Source organism: Astatotilapia calliptera, chromosome 7, assembly GCF_964374335.1.
Source record: "Astatotilapia calliptera chromosome 7, fAstCal68.1, whole genome shotgun sequence".
Taxonomy (NCBI): domain Eukaryota; kingdom Metazoa; phylum Chordata; class Actinopteri; order Cichliformes; family Cichlidae; genus Astatotilapia; species Astatotilapia calliptera.
The window spans coordinates 47,288,302-47,300,567 of record NC_137428.1 but is presented as its reverse complement, the minus strand read 5'-3'; the positions used below and the strand labels follow the sequence as shown (position 1 = coordinate 47,300,567).

At 39.0% G+C, this 12,266-nt stretch overlaps 1 protein-coding gene across 2 annotated transcripts in view; it reads right to left on the bottom strand.

Moving 5' to 3' along the window:
• insc (INSC spindle orientation adaptor protein) overlaps positions 1-12,266 on the bottom strand; it is a 67,691-nt gene that overhangs the window by 31,215 nt on the left and 24,210 nt on the right. For both annotated transcript variants that reach the window (XM_026175087.2, XM_080303763.1), the window contains exon 2: positions 7,905-7,996. In XM_026175087.2, the coding sequence (XP_026030872.1) occupies positions 7,905-7,978 (74 nt within the window). In that variant the 5' untranslated portion in view covers positions 7,979-7,996. The remainder of the gene's footprint in view (positions 1-7,904; positions 7,997-12,266) is intronic.

The following is a 12,266-nucleotide window of genomic DNA, read 5'->3' as shown; positions in this document are numbered from 1 at the left end:
ACCGCAGAGTCAGTTTGCGAGTGTGTGTTCTTGTGCTTTTCTTATTTGAAGAGTTATGTTGGCTTTAGGTTAAGATAAGGGTAAGAGTTGGGCTATGCTCAGTCACAAACAGTCTGTTTGATGTTTTCTCACAGGGAAATCGTCATGGATGTTCCAAACTGCCATGCTCAAAGGCGAATGAAAAGCCAGCCGCCGTGGTACTCGGTTGTTGAAATAAAAAGCGACAGAAACAGAAAGTTAGAGACAAAAAGAAAGTATCAAACCCCACATATCCACTTCACATGAAAGTGAGTGTGAATGTCATAGTGTTGGTTTTGAAAAGTGGGGTTGTGTTGAGGCAAGAAGATGCATTATGTATGTACTGTTTTTTAGGAAGGTTTTTTGCATGTTTTTATTTTAAAGGCACTTTTTTTTTTCTCTCCATGCAAACGCGATGCCAGTGATAGAGGCTGCCATCTTTTTCTGATCATCTGCATGATAACTTTATAAAAATAAAACAAAGTAACTGCATATTAGTTTACAGGCTTGCTTGCTAGACATCAAGGATACTTCTCAACAAGTTGAAAATTATATGAATATTTGACCTATATTAGCAGCCTCATAGCCAATTTTCATTGTACATCGACCTAAACTAGAAAAACTGTTTTACAGCAGTGTCACACACCATTAACTATTGATTACAGGCCAGAGCTAATTATAGGAAAAGCTAGGTCTTTATCGTCATGAATAGAGACCTAGCTTCTTCTACCTTGTCATTCTATTGACACCATGGCATTTGCAAGGAAACCAAACAGGAAGTTGACTGAGGAAGCTAAGAAGACAAAAGAAAAGTGAATAAGCAAGAAGTCAGGTAAGAGCAAATCTTGCACCAGCAAGATTTTTCAAACCAAAGATGGCAGGACACAAGCTGAGTCAATCTTCCTGCTGACAGCAGTTAACACAATACAGTGGGTGTTCACAGTAGGGGGCACCCAGAAGCAAAAATATCAGTTTCATAGTGTTGCTCAAACTATATTAGCCTTTGAAAGTTGAGTTCTGGTGGCAAACTTTTATGCCAAATTCTCATACAAAGGTCAGTGCCTATACAACTTTAGTCAAAGCAGCTGCCAATCACATATGCCATAACATGTCAAAACATTTAAAATACGCTCACTCTGTGTGCTCTACCATCCCAGCAGAAGGAATGTTCTGCTGACAGCTTCGCTTTGCTGAGGTACATCATTACCCACCACAGTGAAAAATGACAAAAGCATCACTTACACGTATGGACTCTCGCCTCATTAGAGGCTGTGAGTCATTTTGTTTGAGGCTAAAAATAGCCATGTCCACATGAAAGCACTTTGTAAACTTTAAACTCTTTGCACCCAGTCTGTGGGTCTTTCACTTGCATCTTGTAGATGGTTACAATAAAAGATAATATAAATGTGCTCCAAATCACAGAGAGTCACAATTCCCACCCTTAATGCTGTATCAGTTCACAGAGAGCTTGCTAGTTAGTGAGAAGCAGACGGGCAGGTGTGAACTCAAGCACGGGAGCACCTGTTGTCACTCAAGTATAGCAGTTATTGTACAGCAGGAGCTAATTTGTTCTTCAGGGCTGGAAGCCTATTAAAAGGCTTGTTCCACATATCGCTAGAGGCTTCAAGTGATTCAGGTACTATGTACAACACTTCACAGATCATGACCGCAGGTTGAGTAATGTCTGCTTCTCTTTGCTTGATGAATGGTCTTCCTACACGTAGAGTAACCCTGCTGTCAAATGCAAAAGGATCCCACACAGATGGTTTGAATTAAAGGGTAGATGTCCTCTGTGGCTCAGGAACATTTAAAGGCAGTGTATTACATCAACATGTCTTAAAATACAGACAAATAAGTCTCCTCTGCTTTTACGGGTAAAATCACAAGACACTGAATGAAGCTATACGAACACACAAACAGACACTGACAACTGATTAGTCAAATGACAAAACTGGCATCTCCATTTCCTTTGATGTGTCATTCATCTTTCGAATACGTAAAAATGCTATGAAAGCCCTGGTTCCAGGCCGTGACTTCTTGTGGTGTCGGAATAAAAATAAAAACAAAGTTCCAATTGCAAGTTGGCAATATCAACTTAACTTTGAGAGTTTGTTTAATTTGTACTGTTGTATTAGAGGGTAACTAATAGTTGCTGTTCATATAGTGACCTAATTAGAAATGTTAGCACTTACCAACAACCACAGTTATAAACTTACCTATACCAGGCTATATTTGCTAGCAGTAACTAGCAAGTTGTTAGCTAGCAGCTAACACAAAGCTCAGTATAAGTTATGATTGTGTTCTTTGAACTTCTATTTAATGTAATAAATGCTCATACAAAAATCTTTACTCACTTTGTATCATCCTCAGAAGCTGCTTTACTTGCCAAAATCAGCTTTTTGTGTCTTAGACTTCTCCAAAAAATCATCTAAAACAAAATAATTTGTACCTGATAACACACAGACTGCTTTCTCTATAAAAAAAAAAAAAAAAATCATGTTATGAATTTACACTCTCATGGTACAAGGAGGAATTTAGGATTAACCAACATCTGGAACTGTCCATTAACTCCAGGCAGTATTCCTGGCATCCTCAGTGTTTCTTGCTTGGAAAATAAACAGCAACATGTGTTGGTTTGTGTCATTATGTCTGTCTGGGATCTGACTGCATTCAATTCAGATTATTTGCTGCATATTCTTCTGATATGGTAGTCATTTAAGACAGTATAAGCAGGAAGGAGGTCTTCACTGTCGTCCAGTGTTTGGGGTGCATGGATATCACAATCTGATGACTGATGTAATGGAACTAAATGGAAATCTTTCTTAAATACCACAACAGAACCACAGTCCAACTAGGCAGAGGGAATGGAAATGTGGGCAGAGTGAGCTGTTAGATTTTGAGGACCCAGCCATTGTGGCTTTGGCTTCAGCTGAAGGAGGAAACAAGGACACTCTTGTCCCAAACAGAATTAAATATGGAGGCATATAATCAAGTAGGATGTTAATGCATTCCTCTTTAGCTCAGAAACCAGAATATTGCTTAATGGAATCATCTTTTACACAGAAACAGCTTCACTGGGAGGTTTCTATATAATATAGTTTCACTGTGGCAAGAGGTGACAGATGAGCAAAGAAAATGGTTAAGGCATCTGGCTAATGGCATATTTAAATGTACAAGTCACGCCTTGATTTTCTGGGTGAAGGTGGAGCATGTGCTCCTCCTGAAGTAGCACATGGAAAGGGGATATTGTGGCCTCTGACTGGTACAGCTGAATCCTGGCTAGAGAAGCAGACATCTGACTCCCAGATGCTTCAGACAGCCTCTTATGTGTAGCCAAGACTAGATTCTCCTAAGACAAAAAACACAGCCCGTTTTTTCTCTTTTCTTTTCTCTCTCTTTGTCTCAGCCGACTTCTAACCTCAAATTTAATTATCTCAGGCTTCTTAGCACGCCGTGTTAAATGCGCACAACGCATACAAATACAGACATATGTAAAAGGCATTAGAATATGATCCATCTCTCTCTCTGTCTCAAACCATCTCCAGTCCATTCATCTTACACTTTGGTTTGCTTCCTCATTTTTCTTAGTCTCACACACACTTTCCCCCACATTACTAAAGCCACACTTTTTGACAACTTTTCCAATTTTCCTAAGTGAGCGGCCACAACTCACTTTAGAAATATACACACACAAACAAATATAAAGAGACAGACACTTGGCTAACCTGTTTGCAGTGTAATGACTCGCCAACCACTTTCAGACTGCGGCCCGAGGCTTTGAATGTGCAGACAAGCCGATCTGGGAAAAGGTTCTGCTGTGGAGATGTTTGTTAGCTGAGTTCATGTACGTGTCCCATCTGTGTTTGCAATTTATTTTAATGCAGTTCAGCCACTTGGCTCGTTTCATCAGCTGATTTACTGACTGTTAGTGCACCGTGCGCAGCACAAATCCAATTTATATTTGAGTCTGTACATGAGACACAGACAGAGATAAGTATGAGACCGGTTTGTCCTTTATTTATGTGCGTGTGTGTGTGTGCCTATGGCGTGTGAGTTCCCCTGATTCAATATCCAAGTGCATTCACTGTGCATCTTCTGAGACGCTTTGCGAACATTAGTAAACACCGAACTGTCAGAAGATATATATTCAAATTTATTTTCAGTGACTGAAATATTCTAAACCACAGATGCTGACAAAGCAGCTTCTGTAATTGTTAAAAGAAAGAAGGGTCAGCATGTGTGACTGTCAGTCGACTGTGAGACAAAACTGTGTGTGATAAGAGCTGATTTGCATTTGAGACCAAAAAGTGGTGTTTTTTTGGGGGGTGGGGGTGGGGGGGGGGAATCTAGGACAGCAGTTCACTTAGAGTTTCATAGTCGTAAAGGTTTGAAAACCTTGATGTTTTCTTTGGAGTTCAGTTAATAAAACATGAAAAAAGAGAAGACGCTAAAAAAAACTGACAGTTGCCAATTTCACATTTAAAAAGACCAGATCTCCAGCTGAATGCTGTGTTGTTGGTGTCTCAACAGTGAGAAGTGATCAGCTGAGAACAGCTAGTGGGTTTGTGCTCCCTGTCAGTTCAGTTTCTCACTGCTTGTTACATGTGGACGTCTCTTTTAGCATCTTGGCCACATGTGTCTTACAGATTTTTCAGGATTTTAGATTTTGAGCTCTGGCTTTTTGCGTTTATCAGTAAAGTTTGTAAAGTTTATTTTTTATGTAGCCTCAGTATTATGGATGGGCAGGAAAGCTGAACCCATCCAAACATGGGATTGCATCGTTGGGAAGGTTTTTGACCTTTGCATTACCTGTAATAATAAGGTGCAATAATAATTAATGTGCAATAATAACAGTGTGCAATACAAATACACTTATTCTTCTTTTTTATACTAAGTTAATATACTGTGTTGTGTTGTTTGTTGCATTGTGATGTGTCATATTGTGTCGTGTTGTGTTATATGTAGTGCCGATGCAGGACAGTTTTCCAATTTCCTTGTACTACTATAGTATGTATGACTGTGCAATGACAATAAAGAGTTATCTTATCTTATCTATCTTATCTTAATTGAGTACCTCAAATATATTGATCTGGGATCTTCACTGAGGTGCAAATATTAGTATGATCAAACATCAAGTTGAAGATATATCCTAAGGCAGATATGAAGGCTTAATTCAGCAACTCAGGGGTCTGATATAACAACAACAACAATAATAATAATAATAATAATGTCACCAAACATCTCCTCATGCATTCATCTACTGGGAATGACAAATGACACAACTGCACCCTGTCACTACTGCAAACCTTAATCCCTGCTTCCATGAGAGGTGGCACGCATCTCTCACACCACCTCCATTACACTGCATTACCCGCAGAAGATAAGGGGCCAAAGTATGCTGCTTTTTTGGAGGTTCCATTTGCAGATGAAACAGGAGGGTAGTTTCTTGCTATCAGGTTGGTGTTTAGCTGTGTTTTTGTGCATGAAGGTGAACAGTGCTCTCCACATCTTCACCAGTGGCCGCAATATTAACATGAGTAGTCCTGAGAGACAATAAACTACTGCGTATGATTGCTAATAACAAACCATTTGCTTGGGAAATTGTTCTCTCTGATCTCTGGAAATTGTCTAGTGGAACTATCACATTGTCAAAGTTCCTTTAATTTCAGTTCAGTTCATTTTTATTTCAAACATTTCAAACATGTGCCTTCACAATCATTCCAAAATATCATTCCATTATTTGTTTGAAAAGGAGTAGGCTGAAGTATTTACTTATTTGTCCCTACCCCCTCAAGTTTTAACTCTTGATTAATTAATTTTTTTTGGTCTTAAATTAAACAAACAACATATGAAACATATGAAGTAAAGCAAAACAAAACAAAACATACATAAATCAAAAACAAGAAATTAGCAAGCCCCACCACAGTATAGTTTCTTTCATATGAAAAATACAGAATGTGTATATTTGCAGATACACAAGTTATGGAAAAACAAACAAACAAACAAACAAACAATTTGTCTTTTTTTCTGCAATGATCTTTAAACAGCTGGTCCAGATAACATGCAGAATTCAAGGCCTGCATTGAACACTGAGGTCATTTCCGCTTCTCATATAACATCCGCTGTCTTGTATAATCAGTCATTTGAACGATATGTTCACATTGGTGGTGTAGCCTACAAACCGTGTTATTAATATTATTATTCATTGAACATTTGGTCAGTTAAAGAGATGCATTGTATTTTTAAGTAGCAATAACAAAAAGAAAAGAATGTCTTTCTTACAACTTATTTTCCCAATATTCACATTTTTCCACATTTTATTTTTTGCTTTCAGCATGAAATTGGGAGAAAAAGTAAAAACCACTCAAGGAAGCACAGCTAATATTGATGAGTGTATTTTTTATTCTTATTATGACAAAGAAGTGACACATGGAGTGGGTATATTACTGGTGTCATTGTAGCCTTTGTTCAAAGTCCAAACATCAGTGCCTAACCTGCATAAACCAAGTGTATCTGTGCTTTCAACGACCAGACCTGTTGTTAGTACACATGAGAACATTACTTGTTAAAACATGAGATAGGGGAGACCGGGGATAGTTGTAACGTGGGTCAGTTGTAACACTTCCAATTTCTCCAATCAGGGCTAAGTTTCAAATGATGTGACTCATCCTGTGCATGCCCAATTCAGTTCTGCTATCACATGTGAAAAATCAGCACATTTTGTCAAACAGAGACAATTTAACATGAAAAAAAGTAATTTGTATGCCAAAAAGTAAGTTTTTCTACTTTATTTCAATTTCTAATAGCATTATCTGCTTTGCAGTTAAACTCATCAAACTTAAATTATGTTATTTGTATGTCTATGGGGATATATTCTGTGTAGGTCTTTAGTGCTAATGTTTTAGCCGTTGCCTGTAATGTTAGCGAGTTCATGGCTATAGGAGTCTGGGTCAGTTGTAACAGCAACAGTCTGGGTTAGTTGTAACAATAATGCAGATGTTACAACTTACCACACTATTACTTTAACTTATATTAAACAAGTTGGGGCAACGACATCAGCAGAGAGAGGTTCACTGGTCGCATTTGTATATGCGGTAATGCCATTGGCAACACAATTCCTCCACTGTTTGTGTTCCCACACATACATTATGCAGACCACTGTGTCAGAGATGGACCAGTAGGAAGTACTGGTAGTGGAAATAAGTCAGGATGGGTGCAAGAAACAGATTTCCTCATCTTTCTGAAGCACTTTGCAAACCACACCAAGGTAAGCCATGATAAAAAGTAATGGAATTGCGATGCTAGTGAACAACTACATTTTTTCAGCTTCATTGTTATGTTCAAAATTGGTGCAAGAGCTGTAGGTTATAATGCCCACTGAGCCAATGAGGCCAAACTCAAGGAAGACCAACCAAAATTAAGGAAATATTCAGTTGCAGAAAATTCCATAATTTGTCTTTTTTGGGGGGTTGGAATATGTTCAAAAGCTAGATTTCTGCATTCTGTCACACACACACAGAGCTACATAAATGGATGTAAGTGCATTCATGTGTTGAATAAACAAAGATTACATGTTAATATTTTGTCAGTACCCTTATTTCATTGTGTTACATTTTACCCCAGGATATGTTACAACTAACCCAGACTATGGGGTTAATTGTAACATTTCACTCTTCGTGTTTGAGACCATACCATGCAATGGGTAATTGTGCTGCAGAGAAAATAACTGCACTATTTAATAGCAGAGACATGTAAATACTTTGCATTACATTTTGAATCCACTACCTTAAAAGAGCTTCAATTTACAGACAGAAATGTCAAAAATGTTACAACTATCCCCGGTCTCCCCTACAGACCCAAAGTGTGCACACTGGGTTGTTACTTGCCTCATTGGAGATGAAGAGAGTGAGCTGCTCTGTCTGGAGCTGCTCTGAGGACTTGCCATCCTGCCTGAGGCCATCTTACTTCAGCTCAGCACCTGAAATACAGCATGTGCACTGTAAACACCAAGTGATGAATGAATACGAATTTGGACGTCTGCCTTTATCAATATGTCCCGTGTTGGGGAGTAACGGAATACATGTTCTGCCGTTATGTATTTAAAATACGAAATATGAGTAACTGTATTCTGTTACAGTTACTGTTTAAAAAGGTGGCAATTAGAATAGAGTTTGTTGAAATAAATGGATGCACAGCGGTCTTTTCCTGTTTCATATGTTAGGCTATCCCCTCTCTAATTTAATTACACGCATTGCCGGAACCCCCCAAAAAAAACATGCAATAAGAGGCTCTAATGTAAGTATCCTATTAATGTTGGTGGCATCACTTACACAACGGACCCGAGGCCAGCACAGCAGAGACAGCAGTACACGGGCAGGAATGCATTTTTTACTTGGAAAATCCAACACCACTTCACATTTAAAGAAGAAAGGGAGAAATCTGACCGTGCAATGCAAACTCTGCCAGCAAAACAGACTCCAAAAGACTTGGACCTAAAGAAATATCTGGAAGTAAGTTCTTTTTTAAAAACTAACGTTAGCCTACTGCAACTACCTTGTTTTACTTGTGGTAGCTACCTGGGATATGTGCCACTTCAGTATCTTCGATGTACTATTGCTATGTGATTTATGACTATCAATGAAGGCTACTTGCCACCGAGCTAGCATTGCTAGCTGGCCTTAGCTGAGGTTATTTCATAGACTGCAGACTGTTAGGCTTGATAGCATTAATGACCTGCTAGCTGCAAATGATCATGTGCAGTTCTGAAAGCAGTCTGTGAACTAACCTCAGCTAACGCCAGTTTAGCAATGTTAGCTCGGTGGCGAGTAGCCTTCAGTAATAGTAACAATTCTCACAGCAATAGTACATTCATGCAGTTGTAAAAAGCATTACGATATATTAAGTTATCCAAAGTAATCAGAATATGTTACTCACATTGAGTAACTTAACAGAATACGCTACAAACTACATTTTGGGGCATTTATTCTGTAATCTGTAGTGACATACATTTTAAAAGTAACCTTCCCAATACTGAATATGTCACCATCAAATTGAATATCAAGTTTAATCAAATGTAGCACTGGAAATGGAAACTTTGCACCACTACACAACATCTTTCAACACACACACTGTAAATATGCTATCACATGATGACACACACGTTACATCCCCCTAGCTGTACTGCTGACCACCGCACTGTCATCCACTACAGTAGCTCCTTATTGATCTACCTCTAAGCTTTCTATTCTTGTCCCCCTCTCCAAGTAATTCAATTATCAATAAACCTCACTGTTTTAAATAGCTTCAAGCTGATGGTGTGCCATGGAATAATATTTCTTATCTTCTAATCTGTTGGCTGGCTGCCAGCCAGTGACTGTCTTCCCTTCTTTGAGCCCGAGCAAGAGGGCTTAAGTGCCCGGAACTTTATTCTGCTGTTTTATTGATGTATCCCATTTAGATTAGTCCATTTTCAATCGGGAGAAGCCACAGATGCCCTCCCGCCTGAACCACACTCTAATCCTTTTAGTTAATGATATCCTGCAGTTGTGTGGTTACAAATTTCGTGTTTACTGCGGAGATATAATTAGCAGGTAGTTACAATGTGAGACGAGCTCTCTCACGCACACAAATACACAACTACCCTGTGTTGTGGAGCAGATTTCAACTGTTTTGCTCTGCCTTTTATTAATTGCTTACAGAGAGCGACGGGATCGATAGACATAAGCTTACAATAAAGTAATTGAGGCTAGAGGGATGTACAATGCGCGTGAAGCGTCTCTTATTGAATCCCACGTCAACCTGCTTCATGAGGGCCCCACTGCCACAATTACAGAATATCTGCTGCTTTTAGTCAGGTTTGAAGATCGAGCGGCTGCATATTAACGGGGTCACCAACTCTGTTTGACTGTTTGCTTCAGTTGCTTCGAAAACTGAGAAATATTTGATTACCGTTGAGTACTTTTTCTTTTTTGGGTGTCAGTAACCTAGTCAGATAAAGAGACGGATGAATGGGTGGAGGGATAGACTTGTAATACAGACACAAAGCAAAAGTAGAGGAAAAAAACCCGCACAAAGAGTAAGATGCAGGAGAGGGGGGGAAAGTGGTAGGAGGGTTGGGGTGGGGAGTATTTTAACTGCAGTCTTGGCATGGCTTCTCTAGGCCCATTTTCAGAGAAAGCATCACAGTGAATCAGAAATTATACCAATACTGTGCCAGGACCATGGAAATCTACTGACAGTAAGCACCCTGTGCTGGGGAAAAGCCCACATCTATTACACTTGGTGCAGTGAGTCATGAAAGTAGAATATCATAGAATGAGTGCTGATATAATTGAACCGTTGGACTATTACAATAGAGGTGCAGATGAATTTTATTGACCCAATAATTGAGCACAGGGTCATAGCCATTAAGTCACAGTTCCAGCAAATTCCATTACATGTGCTTGCGGCTTGTTACAGTGCTCTTCAGTGGATTACCCTACAAATGGAGATGAGTTGTCCAATCAAGCAATTGTCCTGAGCAATTGGAGTGTGCCGCTAAGTGCTGTGTTAAGGACCATTGCACTGAAAGTGATTGCTGTCTCCTGTGAGTGCCCACTGGCTGTTTTTAGACAATCTCCCTTTCAGCCTTGTGGACTGATGTCATTTTGTTATTAGCATTTCCCTGTTAATTTACATAATCTTGTAATAAACGCTAGAAATTTACAGTGAGGTGAAAAAAAACCCATTGGCTCCTTTGTTTTTGCTTATTTGTCAGAGTTCACAGTCATCATCAAACACATTTGAATGATAGACAAAGATAACCTGAATAGATATAATATGCAGTTTTTAAATGATGATTTCATGATTAATTGTTTTTTGTGTTTGTCTGAGCTATTCAGCGGTGAAGTTGCTGTGTGTTTTGGATTACAAAGCAAAGCAGTTCCCGACCATCACACCTCCACCACCATGTTTGACTGTTGGTATGATGTTGTTTTGATGAAATGCTGTGTTAATTTTACAGGACTCAGACATTTCAAAAGGTGGACTGAGAGCAATAAGATATGGACTAATCTAAATGGGATCGATAAAACTTTCCGTGCACTGTCTAGTTTTGGTGATCATCAAGCCTCTGTGTCCTTTGTTGTCAGCAGTGGTTTTTACTTTGGAACTCTCTCATGGATGCCATTTTGGTCCAGTCTCTTTTTCATTTTTCATTTTATGAACACCGACTATAACTGAGGTAAGTTAGACCTGTTCTTTAGATTTTGTCCTGGGTTCTTTTATGAACTCCTGGATGTCTCTCCAGGTTTTCTCCATTTGTGGATAATGGCTCTCACTGTGGTTCGCTAGAGCTATAAGATGGCTTTTCTGGACTGACAGATGTTGGTGACTTTGTTTCTTATTTGTTCTTGAGTGTAAATCAGAGCATGATGTGTTGCTTATACAGATCTTTTAACCTACTTCACTTTGTCAAACACGCTCTCTTTAGGCAATTTCTTTATTGAACAGGTCTGGCAGTAATCAGGCCTGGTTGTAGCTAATAAAATTGAACTCGGGTTTCCCACAAATGTGTTTAGTCACAATTAATTCATGATTTTACAAAGGGAATAATTACTTTTTCACATAGCGGCAGGTCAGGTTGCATAGTCGTTTCCTCTTAATAAATAAAAATGATTATTTAAAAACTGCATTTTGTATTTACACCAAATTTATCTTTGTTAAATGTCTTTTTTGAAAATAAAATAAATAAGATTTATATCTCTGTGCTGCATTGTGCACAGATGCTGCAAGTGCTACAGAAACTTGAGTTCTGTGAGCAGATGGTCAGGTTTGACTGTATCCTGGCTAATTTTTTCTTGCTAGGGTGGACATTTCTTTTCATGTCTGAGCTGAAACCTGAGTGGCCCAACAGGTTTCCCCATTCAGCTGCAGTTTTAGGTAAGCCAAACAAAGGACAGCTCTGTCTCAGCCTCATGTCACATGCCGGGTAAAATAACAACCACTTAGTGACTTGTGCGTGTCAGAGAATTCACTAGGGTGTGCCTTTCAGATTTACTGCAGCATTTGTATTTATTCTTTGCATGTGTGGGAATTTAGAGGACTTTTAAATGTGGTTTGTGCTTGTGTGCATGTTTCTGTCACTTGCAGTTTTCCAGTCCTGTATCTGTTTCAAGTTAATGTCATGCCAAACCTGTACTAGCGAGGGCAATCTTGATTCTTTGTTACTGGCACACTGGAGCCGTTATAAATTCTGTTTGTGAATATAA